We start from the raw sequence: 15,457 nt of genomic DNA on the forward strand, positions 1-15,457 counted from the left end.
TAACCAGTTGACGGAAAAGGATAGAGAAAAGCAAAATTGAAGACAGCAAGAACTTAGAGATGGCTTGAAAGATCTAATAATGAAAATAAACTAATAGATATCTACCTTTTATTGATGAATGAGTGGATACACAAAAATGGTTATGTCATTGTTATATCAGATATATTCTGAGTAGCTCACACTGGATTCTTTGCTTTCTTCCTGGAAAACAAGGCTGCTCTACCACCAACAGTGTATACCTCATAAAGTTTCTCTACCAGTACTTTTCTAAAATCTCAAGTAAAGAATTTCCCAGAGTTTATGGAACACCTCTGTTGGTTTGCCTCTGTATCCTAGATATTGGTGCATTAAAGAGCTCTAGCATTATTTGTGATCAAAATAAAACACAAAAATAAGTGTTAGGGGCTTTTAATGGTATTTTTTAACAGATGCTGTCTGATATATTGTATTATTTCTGGGCTGACCTTGCATATATGAATTGGCATTTGACTTTCTAAAAAAAAAAGATTTTCATATTGTCTGAAAAGCAGTTCACGTCTGTGCTCAATTGATTTAGAAAGGTGAGGGGGTTTGTAGTCGTCAAAGTATATTACCATAACCGAGTATGTAGATGCTCTTTATCAAAAGGGCCTGAACACTAATAGCAGCATCCATTTTATGTGGAACTGTTGAAGACGAAGAAAGCTAACGATGAAAATTGCAAATACCTAACTTTTTCAGAGGAAATAATATGTCTTCTGTGTATGGAATTATTCACGCCATGACACCTATAATGAACCACATAATACAACTGGAAATTAAATTTGCTAAATAAGCTAAGAAAAGTAATCATCTAGTGCTTTTCTGTCATGTGAAAGAGAGAGTTCGGTGAACTATGTTATTACAAGATCTCATTCGTAGTTCTGTAACAATTTGCACCTCATTCACTCCTTTACGGTATTCAGTATATAGGCATTGTCATTATATTCCGTAACACAGAAGAAGAAAACCCCTGTTCCTACTTCAGAATAGTCACAGCTATTGTATAGTGGACTACAAATGAGCTTCATGTAGTTAGAGGTGGGAAATGATCAGCTGTGGATGGATAGTATACATAGGGATTTGTGTGGATTAAGTTAAATTTTATTATTCATAAACTCCACAAGTACATTTGCATCAAATTTCAATTAGTTGGAGAAAACGTTGTATTTCATTTCTGCTTACATTTGGAGATAGTGCATGAACTGCCAGTGAGCTTTAGTCACTGATATAATATAGCAACGCTGGCCTGGTTCCAGAAAGACCTCTGGTTAATGGGCATCAGATCGGATCCCTGCACTTCCAGTATTTAGACTTCATGGAATATTATTGGACTGACAGTGTTCTTAAATAGAATAAAGTTATTTCAGACAGATATTTATATATACATGAAGATATTAAATGTTTTTTTCCATATTATCCATTTTATACCATTGTTTAGTGAAAAAATATTAAATATATTTTCAAATCATGGAAAGTATGCATACCACAGATATCATTCTGTCTGTTAATAGGATTTTGCATGGATATTTCCTCTGAAGTAGACTTGCAAATTGAATTTCAAGCTTCCAAAGAAAAGTGAATTACTACGGGTTTAAATTTTTGCACCATGTCTATTTTTTGAGTTATTCTGTAGTTTTCATATTTGACAAGAGAAATACTGGGGTCTGTGCACAGACTGTGTCTCAGAGGATCGGTGTTTATTTTCTTGCTTTGCTACAGATTTCCTATGTGTCCTCCACTGTATTTTTTCTTCCCCATCTGAGAATGGTCCCTTTGAAGGTTTATTATGATACAAATAATGCAGAAGCAGCTAAGCTCAGAAAAACTTATTAGTCAGGCTAATTCCCTGTTTTACCTAAACTGCTAACACGGAAAGAAAATATGTTACTTACGGCAAATGCATCACTGAAAAGCCTAGGTAATAACAAAGAACCACATGGATATTTACAAATGAAGTTTTGTATGCTGAGGAAAGTGACAATGGCCTGTTAATGCCCTGCTGCTGAAACAGCAATAGTCTGTGGAATATATTTTTAAATTAAAGATGCACAAAACCAGCTGTCCCTATAAAAGACACACTCTCAAATAATGCTTCCTTTTACTTATTACAGCATTTTCATTGGTGCAATTTAAAAGACTGTACAAAAGTATTTTTTCTCTACTTTAGAGAAAGAAAAGTGAGAAATTTTTGTAACAAATTCTAACATTAGTTCAACAATGGTTATTAAATAAATCAATAGCGTCCACCTTAAAAAAATCAAAGATTAACATTACATCAAGGCCTCTGGCTCCAGGCGACCTACCTAGTTTGCCTAAGAAAACAGGGAGAAATAATACTATTGCTGAAACTAAATATACAAACTCTTAAACAAACAAGAGCTAAAAAATCCAATACTCTGGGGAGACATTATTGAAGCCTTTCAATACTTAAAGTGGGCTTATAAGAAAGATGGGGACAAATTAGTAGAGTCTGTTGCAAAAGGACAAGGGGTAATGGTATTAAACTAAAAGAGGGTAGATTTGGACTAGACAGAAGGATGAAATTTTTACAGTAAGGGTGGTGAAGCACTGGAACAGGTTGCCCAGAGAGGTGGCAGACACCCCATCCCTGGAAACATTCAAAGTCAGGTTGGATGGGGCTCTGAGCAACCTGATCTAGTTGAACATGTCCCTGCTTATTACAGGCAGGGTGGACTAGATGACCTTTAAAGGTCCCTTCCAACCCAAACTGTTGTATGATTCTATTCTATGATTCTATGATTATTTTATGATTCTATGATACTACTCAGTGAAAAAAAACCTCTTTGCTAACAGGTCCCATAAAGTCTAAGAATTTGCATTCAACTAGTTTGCATTCAACAACCAATCTGGTTTCCCGAAGTAAAGCCTTGAGAGAAATAGTATTTTAGAGAGCTTGGAAACTGCGCGACCTAGATTTGTATGAATCACAGGACCACGTCAGTGAAGTGATTGGAATCATTTCAATGACACTGTCTCCTGTTTGCAACAAATTCCATCAACTTCTTGCTTTTGAGGACCCATACATCTGGTTCTTCTCTACATAACTGATATTCTCCTGTGAACTTGTCTCTTGCTTGTTCCACTAATAATGTGTCTATGCTCTCTTTCATTTTCTCATAAGATTTCCTAATCTCTTTGTCATGTTGGTTCCAATATAAGGACTGTTGTCCTTAATTTTAACTATCAAAGGTCAGCCATCACCTTAAGTACACAACTCATTCATAGAAGTTAGGATGCATTCTGTCCATCATCAGTTTTCACCTAGACCTACCTACTGCAATTCCAAAGTCTTGCTCACCTCAGCAGCACTGCCTCATCATTTAATCATATTCCTCCATGGATAGGACCAAAGGCAGTGAGTCATTGCAGCAATGGAAAGCTTTTGTAAATAAAAGCATGACTAAATACTGGAATATATTGTCGTAGGGAGGTGAGGGTGTATTCAATCTCTCTAAGGGTTCTGAAGTACAAATAGCTCAGCCAATTAAAAATTGCATTTCCCTAATTCTCCATCCCATGCATTCTTTGGAATTGCTCATCCTGTATCATGAGTCGCAAAAGCAGATGTGCGTGCAGGCTGAAATTACTGCTGTTCAAAATACAGCATCAGTATCTCTGCTCTCTTTAACTAAGATGTGGGAGTATGAAGTGTGGTGCCTGCAGTCTCAACACATGGTTACTTTTCCTGTTTAATTCTGGATGGTCTGAGGATACAAGTCAGGGCAGCAGTGGTTTATATCTGTAAAGCTCCTAAGAACAACAAAACAATGTCAACAGACTACCAAGAGTCTGCACAGTAAAAAAGGAGAGGCTATGTGTTTTCTGGGAGTCTCAACTTATGTTTTTATAATTCTATGAATAATTCCTTTGACTTCAATTAAGAAACACTGCACTAAGTGGGGCTTGCAAAACCTGACTCTTACTCTATGGAGATTTTACTTGCCACAGTGGAAGGCTTGCAAAGAGACTGGATGATATAGTTTTCGTTATGTTTACAAACAGCCCTCTGAGTAATCATTTTGTGTAGATAAGAAACCTAAGGATGTTCTAAAGGAAATTAATCATTTAGGTACTCCCATGCTATTGAAGGTTTCAGATGTGGTGCAACACTGATTTTCCCACTTCAGTTATTATTTATCATTATACATTTACTGTTTCAGTATCCACCATCTCATCTCAACTTTCTTCTATGTAGTCATCATCTGGGATAAATAGATTTTATTCTGTATTCCCAGAAACCTTTTTGGAGCTGTCTCATTTTGAAAGAGAAACAAGTGTATTTTTAACCTACATGTGTTCAGCATTACTCTTTTTAATCGTAGATTCTTTAGGCTAATAAAAAGTAGTAAAGAGAATACAAACAGCCCAGAGAAAAAACAGAACCCTTCTGAAATCACCAATTGGGAGTTATCCAGGCTGAATCGAACTTTGCATAATGTTGGGGCTGTATTTCGGAAAAACAGCATGAAAATGATTTCCCGTATTTTCCCAGATACATTTTGTCACTTCATGGTATTTGTTTTCTTTCTTTTTTTCTTTCCTTTTTTTTTTTTTTTTTTTAATAAATTTACTATATTCAAACGTGAGACCTGGAACCTTAATTTTTTTCATGTCTTCCAAACGTACAAGGTACTGCCATAGCATAAATGAAAGATGTTTTGCTTCTTGAGCTTTTCCTTTCATTCCAATACCCTTTCTCTATTTCAGATCTCCTTGATCTACTGCCCAGACCAGTTCGTCTGTTTACTGGTTTTTGTCTTTTTACTGGTTATTATTCTTAGTGAACTTGTATTGTTTGAAATTAATGTAGAGTGCAGCCGGCCTGCAATTACTTATTTTTGCAGTATCGAAGAAGCAAAATTTAATGTGGGTCACTAGCAGAAAATCCTAACAGCTTCCAAAATAAGAGAGTATCTAGTTTGTCTGGCAAAATTATTTCAAATGAACAACAACTAAGGTTTTGAAAAGATATGCTGTTCTGTGTTTGAGGTATTGAGAGAAAACATGGCAAATGCACGACAACTGTGAAGGAAAGGCACTGCGAGCAGGAGGTTGGGAACTGTGGTTTTCAGCTTCAGAGGAATCATTTAAATTCTTAATGGCAGCTCCTCAGATAAAGAGAAAATAGCATTCTCTGAAGGGTGTCCAGCCCTTTATGACTTAATAATCAGGCTTTTATTTGGCCTGCCTTCTGGAGTTGCTTCTATCGCAGATAGTGGTGCTGGCAAGCAAAATAAAGAGGTTTTATGTCATATGCATTCTTGTAATAATTTGTAAAAGAGCCTAACAGAATTTCAGTTTGCAAAATGTCTGTTGGACATTTATCTGTCTTATCTAGGCACTAGTGCATTTGTCAAGGATGAAAAAAAATTTAGATTTGCATGTGGCTTACAATTCATATCTCCATAACTGTCACTGTGTTACTTAGTTATTTTCTTTAAATATTCAGATATGTTTGAGTAAATTTTGAGGAATTAATCTGAAACTCAGAGGGCCAACAGAGATGGACAGAGCCTTTTTACCTCTTCATGTTTCGCTCTCTGTTTATTCCAGAATAATGTGAATGGAACTGGTTCCCTGTTCCCTAGAAAGAGGAACTTCAGTTGTACTGTAAGGAGGCCGCACAGACAGCATGAGGAGAGATAATTACTGGGAGGTGTCCCTGCCCATGGCAGGGGGGTTAGAACTAGGTAATCTTTAAGGTTCATTCCAACTCTAACCATTCTGCAATTCTATGGAGTAGGACAGGAACCAAAACTGCAGTCATTAGTCCCAAATCAAATTCCTTCTGTTTTTTTGTTGAAAAATGACTTGAACATGGATAGCAGAATTTATTTCTGTTACTCAACATCATACTTTTTGTGGCCTGTACACCCTTTCTGATTTAATTTCTACCTCTTTCTTTGAGGCAAAGTTTATTACACATGACAAAGAATATATTAAAATTTGAATGAAGTTTAAGTCTTAGGCTAGGGATTGTTCTTTGGCCTTCAAAGTTAGTGGCACACTACTATTCATGTCTGTATGGCTAGACTTTTTTCTCCAACAAACTAACATGGACTGGCTCGCATTGGAATTGGAAAAAGTCCCTGCTACATTGGATCCCACAGCTGTGTTCAGGAGTTGCCTGGGGAAGTGCTACTTGTGTCGGGCTAAAACTGTGCCAGGAAAAGGGTAATCAACTAAAAACACATAGGACACTGTACATAATTTCTTAACCACGTGTCCTGGTCCTGGTTGGTAGTTAGCATCAGATATGTTAGTTTTACTCCAACATTCCATCACTGAGAAATCAGATTTCTGTTTTATTTTTACCCTCTTTATTCACTTTTAATGAAAAATAGTATCGTATTATTGTCCTTTCTCATATTTAACAAGCGAACAATGAACAATATTTATCACTCAGCAGAGTCAAAAGAATTTCAATAGATTCTTACCTGTAATTCTGCTTTTCATTTCCTATGTGAAATCTGTCATACTGTGAATATGCCCGGTTTCCTTCCCAGTCCATTAATTCAATTCTTAGAGAATATTGCCTCTGACTCGTTATTGCAAAGATAAATTCATTTCCCAGCCAGTGTTCACCTGATGGGCTACCAAAACCCTAGAAAAAAGTTGGCAAAATAACTGGATGTAATTACTGTAATTGGTAGAATCTTTATACAATAATAAAACCATCATTGTATTTTACCTATACATTTTAATTACTGGTCATAGCTTTCTGTGCTCCAGTTTGACTATCACTAAAATGAGTCCGCTAACACATACCATGTCGGAAGTGCAGTTCAACTGATACTTGAAAGAGCAGTTGAGTTTATCAGTTGAAAATCACTTTCCAATTACAAGATATTAATAATATGATGCTGTCTTTGCGCATCCTTCAATGGGAATACTGGACATAGTCATATTCTACAATACATTTGATATGGTGTTAATCCTAGTTATCGCTAAGAAAATTAAGTCAAAACGGAATTCTGCTATGCTCTATAAAACGTTAAAAAAGACTTTAAATTAGCCTAGATTATACAATGAATCCAAGTTAGCTGTGGATGATAGCTCATGTTTTAATCTCTAAAGAAGAACGGACCATTCCTTTGCTGTTGAGTGTCTGCCACAACTGAAGGAGGACGTTTTGAGTTTAAAATCCTCTTCTGTGTATAAGACCTGCTGGACGGGGTAATGTCTGTGAGTGATTTTCAGTTGTAACATTTATTTATTTCATTCTTGGCCCACTAAAATCATACTGGCTAAGATTTTGGCTACTGCAAAGTTATTATTTTCTCACCCTGCTGAGGTGAAATAAGATATCTATAAATGTTTTGATGCTTTGAAATCTTTAACTTAAAGAGTTAGTATTATTCCTATATACTATCCAAAGCACAGGAGAGGGTAATGTAACTTTATTTTCTAAGAATTAAAAATAAACACCAGTAGAATATTTAAGATACCTAACTCTCCTCACATTTCATATATTCAGAGATCTTATTTCCAGTTAAGCAAACTATATAATTTTCAAACATGGAAAAGCAATAATAAAAAGTATAACTAGTTTTCAAAATGTATTCCTACACCGATATTTTTGTGCATCTTCCAGGTTTTAAAGTAGTTTAAATTTTAGTGAATATTTTACTACATTAAATTTAAGGTTTTATTTAATGTAATTAATTTAATTTAATTTAATATAATATATATTAAAATGCTTTTCTTCATAAACTATTAGTTCATACCTGAGAACTCTTACCTCCATTTCTTTTCTCTTTAAACAATAAAAATTATTTTAAACTGTAATCTTTACTTGTGAAGAACTCTTTCAAAATGACTATACTTATTCGTATTTCTTAAACTAGGAAAAATGGGAACTGGAAACCTCCTGATTTGCTTACAGTGATGTGCTGGGAGTGTTTTAGAAGACCGTTGTGAAAATTTCCTGATCAAATTAAATGAAAGATTGGATGATTTTCTTGCCTGTGATAAAAGTTTACCCTCTGTTACTAAGCTGTTACTGTCAGATATAGGAAAGAAATAAACAATAACACAATTCCAGTTTTGGAATAGATTAGACTGTACCTAATCTCCAATATTTTCCTTTGACATTCATGATAGGAAGATACTTTCCCTCTGCACTGCCCATCATGGTATTTAACAAACAACGTTTACTCTCAGATCATCAATGTAAACCATGTGATGTGCCATTGGGTCAGTGTAATTTTCAAGATGAAGTTTGAACATTTTCAGAAAGCACATATTTTTTAAAGGGGGGTAAAATTAAGAGACTTCCTTGGGACTAGAAGTTAAGTAATGGGAAATGTGTCTGTGAGACACACTGGCAAGAAATTGATACAGCCCTCTCTCTCTTTTGTTCTTTATTGCATTGCCCTGGCTTCAGCTCTGGCTTCAGCCCAGACTAGTTGGGTCTATTGAGGATGTTGAAGGGAGTCTATTGAGTGAAGCTACAGCACAGCTAATACTTCACCCAGGCAATGCATGGGTATACCAGCTGCAAACTCCTAAAGAAACTTAATATTAAAAAAAAAAAAAGCGACTTAAAAGTTTATGACAGGACCAAAAAATATAAAATGGAGGAAATTTTTTGTTATTCCTACAGATTATAAAGCCTCTACTCAGGAGTCATTTTTGTATAAACTAGCCTACCTAGACAGGTATTCGGTGCTCACTGATACTAGAGGCTGAGAAGACATGCCATGTTTGGCTACGCTGAGCTGAGTACACCGCTTTATGTTTTGAATAAGCATGTCTGCCTTTTGGCTGAAAGGCCATCAAATGATACCCATGGACAAAGTGTTTAGTCTGCAAGAATTGAAATTCAGTAGTCCGTGGTGAGTCTCAGAGAAGACTCAAATTGAAATATGGGAGGATACTATTAGTTGGCTTTTCCTTTCTTGCACGTTATTTCATTATATCCTCTTTCTCAAGCAGTTGTTTTCCTATGTAAGTCCCTGTAAATACTGGTTGGAGTTAATACTGGTGGTATTTTGCTTTGACCACATCCGTCTTCCAGTGTCAGCTCCTGCTCCTCAAGCTTTCCCATGATGATGCTTCTGTATCTCTCACCTATTGCTTTGATTGCATTCGCATGCATATTTGGCTTCATACAAACTTCCTAAAATACAAAAGTTTGTTGCTCACCTGCATAAACCCTCTCCACAGCTGACATACCCTTCTGTAGTTTTCTCTGTTTTCTATTTGTTCCTTTGATCCTTCCATCTCCTTGTGGTGTCTCTCTGCCCTATGACTGTCACACATGGTCTCTCCTGTGTTAGCAGCTTTGTCAGTGTCCTACCAGAGCAGTCAGTGGTTTGTCTCTGACATCCTCTTTCACCAGTGGTCATCGCCACTTGTCTCAGAGGAAGGGAAAATATGTGATGACTACCTAACAGGCAGATTGTCTCCCTAAAAACCAGAAGGCAGAAGTTGGAGCATAGGTGTTTATATATCAGTCAAAATACGTTTCTTTGCAGTCTACATGTTTTCTTATTCACAGAAGATATATTATTATTCTTATCAGCTGTCTCCCTTTAAAAGAAGATTTTCAGAAAATCCTTTCTCCCTTTTTCCCAGTGTTGGCAAGCTGAGGGGACTCCCCTTTGAACTGTGGCTCTATTGAATTATATTTGTCTTATCTTATTTAGATTACAGACTATTCAGGATGTAATACATGTGGCTTTTGTAACATTATGTGTTCCCATATGTGTTCTATATAAACTCCAGACACCATATATAATTATTCTGAAATAATAATAAGTTTTCTTCTTCGCATTTACACTTTCTTCTCCCTTTTCACATGTGTTATTACACTAAGATGAAAATCTATCACTAAGTGGTTTGCTCTCCTGACCGGAGGAAATGAAGTTGCAGCAAAAGGGAACAGAAGGAATATAAAAAGGAATATAAAAAATTATGAGGAAAGCCACCACATTAGCTTCAAAAAACCGAATCCTATTATAAGGAGCTACAATACTGAAACTCAGATTAGAAATGCCTAGACTAAGAATGATTCTTTTTTTTTTCTTGTCAGGAGCAACTTCTTTTTAAACAAACTCTTTGCTTTTATGAAAAGAAAACCAAGGAAGTAAGTGGAATATAAACCAAAACTCTGAAGGAAGGAACGTTCCTAAGGAGAAGTAGTGTATTTTATTAAACACCTAATATGGCTGGAAAAAGAAATAAACAAACAAACAGGCACTCAAAGCTTTCACAGATCTAAAACAGAGAGGAGCATTACACTTCTGTTAAGCACAGAATTGGGAACGATTTCTTCAAGTATAATTTTATTATGCCAAACTCAACTGTTTCCAACCTGTATTTAGTCTGCAGTTTACTGCCTCTATTTCAGACCTGAAGGAAGACTCGCACGCTTGCTGGTTTTTTCAGATACTTTGGCTGGCTTAATAACCACACAGCTTTCCTTGTTTATATCTTACTCAGACTGTCACTGCTACAAGAACACTACTACTTTGACAAGACATGTAACATTTTGTGTGCAGAAAAGAATGATATATTATTAGACAGCCTGTGCCAGGTTCTTTTGATTTGCCTTCAAGAACTTTAGTCTTCAAAGTACATTTCAGAAATTTATCTTCATTCAAATACTAATTTTTTTTTTTTTCTTCAGACAGGAAACTTCAGGAAGCAAGCTTGTGCAATGGCTATGCCCACCTGTCCTTTATTCTTCTGCAATACTTTTTGAACACTTTTGAGGTTGGGATAGAAATCACACAAACTTGAAGTAAAACAAGCTTTCAGGAGAACTGGTGCCTGGGATGAGTTGCCGCTGGGAGAAATACTGAGGCAGAAGCCCAGCAGTTGCCTATTCCAACTGCCTATCAGCAGGCGAAGACCAGCCAGCCAAGCTCAGACGCTGAGCATGTATTGCTTTGGAGGACCCTTAGACATCTGGCAGAGATTTGAGGGACATAAAAGGGGAACTCAAGTTATTGCCACAGAGAATCTTAGAAAATAATAGGGATTCAGGAGATTATTAGTCACGAGAAAGGGACTTCTATGCAGGATACAGGACAAAAATTCACAGAAATGCAGACCTCATTAATTTTGCAATTCAGTAATTGTTTAGTAATGAAAATTCAGTAATGACATCCAAGCATTTCAGTTAGCAGAACATTTATGTGTATACTGCTGCTCAAATCTGTGGGGTCCCAAGTGACAAGATGCCTTTAACCTTGCCTTAGACTGTGCCTGTCATCTTCTATGAACAAGGAGTTTGGTTTTGAGAATAACTTAGTGCACAGTGTTAAATCTTAAAAGTTAACTCACTTACTCCAGACCGATAGAGGTCATTTGTTTGTTTCCCAGCACATATACAGCCTGTCAACATACTCATTGTTTTTTGCATTCATATTGCTATAGCAAATATTTCCAGAATTATTTGTGTTAAAGTTTTGTACTTAAACTCAATAAAGTACATGAGGTGATCCAAGTCATCTGCAGCTATCAATCTACTAGGAAAAGGAACATCTGTATTTCATGAATGTGTTTGTAGTTAACTACATTTTAAGTCCCTCTGAAACCCAATGGGTCATAAGCACTGTTCCAAAATTGCACTCTAAATGACTAAGAGAAACTATTTTGTCATTAGCTTTCTATAGTTTGTTCATTATATGTTTCCAAGTAGAGGGAGTAATTCTTTAAACTTTACTTTTTATTCCAAAAATACTCATTTTGCTTTTCCCTTGAAATTTGCATAACATTTTGGGATGACTGTCAAATCAGAGGCTTAAAGTTCCCAAAAGAGTACTTAATGTAATAGGCAAAGGTACGAAATTTCCAAAAGTTTTCAGAGTTCTCCTATACTTTCCTCATTAGTGCTTTATGGAAGTTAGGAGAATGTAGCATGGAAATACGCTTACATTATCATAATATGCTTTCTTAACTGTCCACTACTAACCACAGAAAGGATACACACATCTTTGCACTGACCTAGCATAGATTTTTTTTTAATGTTTCATTTTTTTGTTCACAAATGGAAAACATTTATGCTTTTGCTGCTGAAAATTGCATTAAGATCGTATTTCAACAAAGTTTAATCTGAAATAATTAGTTGAAATACATAAAAATCACAACCAATTAGTAAAATAGGGTTTTTTGTCAAGGAATAATCAGGTGATGTTTTGTACTACATTTAGAATACATTGTTCTTGTATACATGATAACGCTTGTTTTCAGAGCAAAGAAATGGCACAATATAGAACCTTACTGACAATTTTAATCCCATTTATGTACTAGGATGAAGCAAAGGAGTTTTCTGGTTCTTTTTGCCTATAACTATGTAGTAAATTGTGTAAATTCTGACATAGTGCCCAACTGTTACGTAAAAAAATAAATAAATAGTAATTTGTTGTTCTTTTGTATGCATTGAAGTACTTAGAACCAGGAACCACAGAAAAAAGAACATGATTTTATAATATTTACTCTAGATGACATCCAGGTTCTACATCACCTCATTTCCAATTGCATGGTGATTAACAGAGTCAAAACTACTAAAGCAGTCATGAGTACAAAGAAACGGAATTCAATACCGGTTTTAAAAATGACCTTAAGAATTTACAAAGTTGATACTTATTCAAAAATAATAAGTAGGGTGCAAAAGAGTTTTATTAGCTTTGGCAAAATCTGTGGGGGTATTCTGCTTGAATCATGTTACTCCAAGTGCATTAAACAATTATCTCTCTTACTTTATTTATTTTGTCTGATAATACTCATAGGAAGCTTTGACTTTTTATAGACAAAACAAAATTGAAACCAGACACAGCCGATATATACTATGGGTTCATCTGCTGTCAGACAATTCACTGAATAAAGCAGATAATAATTCAGTGTTTTACAGCAGCAGTGTCTTCCCAGAAGCCATAAAGAATATTCTGCTCCTTTTGCCTTAGCTGAGAACGTGGAATGGATTTTGTTTCAGAAGATAATTTCTAAAATGGTCAGTATACTTCTTCATTTCCATCATGTTGAATTATTCATTGCATTATTTGAAATAAAGATGTGGTCTATAGAAATGACTTCAATTTCCTCAGAGAACAAATGTGTTAAATAACGTTAACTTAAAAGAATATGGGACAATAATGCTAAACATTTGGAATTATTTCTATGAAATACTAAAAAATACTTGGTGGCAATTTCTAAAAATATGTTTAGATTGAAGACACAGGTACCTTCTCAAAAGGCTAAAACAAAAACTAGGTTATTGTCGGTTTAAAAAAAGAACTAAATGTCTGTATAATAATTCCAAGTTTGAAAAGTGTGTTTCAAAATCTTTTTCATATCCTGCTACAATTCAGGCTGTTGCCCTTCATTCTGGACCAAATATATTAGTAGAAATAGAGAAGTTAGGTTCTCTTTTTCCCTCTCAAACACATACAGCATCAGTAGTAGCAGTCTTCCTGATGAGGAAGAATGACAGTGATAGAACCCAGGTTTGAGGTGCAAACCTTACACAAATGTTACCTCTGGCTAGGCAACGGCCCCAAACAGCTCCGTTTCCTACAGTGACTCATATACAACAGCCAGTTGTATATCTTCCTCAGGCCTGGATTTCAATCTAACTTCCTTACTGTTTCACTAAAAACAGGAAAGTATTTCCTACTGAGAAAAATTATGTTGAGAGCCTCTCTCCCAAACCACCTTCTTCACTCTGAGACAAGTGGATCCTGGGAATATACAGACACTTAGTGTGGCTCCTAGAAAATGCATCCCAGGGATGTGGGTATGTTTTAAAGAAAAGAAACTCAATTTTTGTATTCTAAGAAAGATGAATTATTTCTCTAAAGAGAACCTTCTGTTTTTTTCTTTGCAAAGAAATAATTGTATGATTTAGGGCTAAAAACTCAAAATCTAAAAAAAATTTTTAAAAAAAGTATTTGTTTCACTTCAGGCAAAAAGAAAGAACTTTTGGAGGTAGGACTTAATTCTCTCTTCTTTTCAAAAGACACAGATTCATCCCAAATAGCAAAGATGTACATGACTAGGAACACAGATGCTACAGGAAGAACCAACAATCAAACCACCTGTATGTGAGTTCAAGCAGGACCTGAATCTCAGCCTCATAACCTATCTAAATACCCCAGGCATCAGACTTATGGGGTCCTCTCTTGCTTGGGCCCAGCTGCTACACTAAACAGTTGAACAAGAATAGAAGATGACTGACACCAAAGTCTAAAAGTTAGAGTGCTAATTTGACATGAGCCCCAAAGTGAAGGACTGCTCCAGTGAGTCCCAAATGGAACAGATCAGGCAAGAGATCCTCCTCCCTGAAGAGAAAGCTGTTCCATGATGACAGCACACAACTATCACTGGGGACCTGGGAGTCCTGGTGGACAGCAAGTTGACCATGAGGCAGCAATGTGCCCTTGTGGCCAAGAAGGCCAATGGCATCCTGGGGTGCATTACAAGAGTGTGGCCAGCAGGTCGAGGGAGGTCATCCTCCCCCTCTACTCTGGTGAGGCCACATCTGGGGTACTGTGTCCAGTTCTGGGTCCCCCACTTCAAGAAGGACAGGCAACTTGCAACTACTGGAGAGAGTCCAGGGCTACAAAGATGATCAAGGGAATGGAGCACCTCTCTTATGAGGAAAGGCTGAGAGACCTGGGTCTGCTTAGCCTGGAGAAGAGAAGACTGTGAGGGGATCTCATCAATGCTTATAAATATCTAAAGGGTGGGTGTCAAGAGGATGGGGTCAAACTCTTCTCAGTGGTGCCCAGTAACAGGACAAGGGGCAATGGACACAAGCTAGAACAGGGGAAATTCCATCTCAACATGAGGAAAATATTCTTTACTGTGAGGGAGACAGAGCACTGGAACAGGCTGCCCAGAGAGGTGGTGGAGTCTCCATCTCTGGAGACATTCAAAGCCTGCCTGGACGCGTTCCTGTCCAGCCTGCTCTGGGTGACCCTGCTCTGGCAGGGGGGTTGGACAAGATGATCTCTGAAGGTCCCTTCCAACCCTACAATTTTGTGAATCTGTGACTCTGTGATTTGGGAGGACCTCTGCTACAATTCTACTGAATGTTCAAATCATTAATTTAAAAAATCTCTCTCTCAAAATCTCACCTGGCTCTTGTACAATATCGTGTCCATTTTTTGGTTAGAAAGTTTCATTGATAACATTAATCTTTCTCATGGTGCTCTGCCACAGGCTGTTAGTATAATTAATCTGAATAGTGACTTCAGTACATAAAATTTATTAATTTTTACATGTAAGAATACCTTATATGATTACATTAACAGCCTTTGGAAGACCACAAGAGTTTTGTCAGTGTACATTAATGGTGTTAAATTGAAGCGCTGGTGGCAGAGTAGGCACAAGTATATATAGCCATATGTCAACACAACAGTTGAAACTGATGTTATCCAGTAACATTTGCATATGGAAGACTGTG

General features: G+C 36.4%; 1 protein-coding gene across 2 annotated transcripts in view; it reads right to left on the reverse strand.

Moving 5' to 3' along the window:
• Positions 1-15,457, reverse strand: part of ANGPT1 (angiopoietin 1) — a 169,739-nt gene that overhangs the window by 30,548 nt on the left and 123,734 nt on the right. For both annotated transcript variants that reach the window (XM_063327400.1, XM_063327401.1), the window contains one exon: positions 6,480-6,646. In XM_063327400.1, coding sequence (XP_063183470.1) covers positions 6,480-6,646 — 167 coding nt within the window. The remainder of the gene's footprint in view (positions 1-6,479; positions 6,647-15,457) is intronic.

Source organism: Chroicocephalus ridibundus, chromosome 2, assembly GCF_963924245.1.
Source record: "Chroicocephalus ridibundus chromosome 2, bChrRid1.1, whole genome shotgun sequence".
Taxonomy (NCBI): domain Eukaryota; kingdom Metazoa; phylum Chordata; class Aves; order Charadriiformes; family Laridae; genus Chroicocephalus; species Chroicocephalus ridibundus.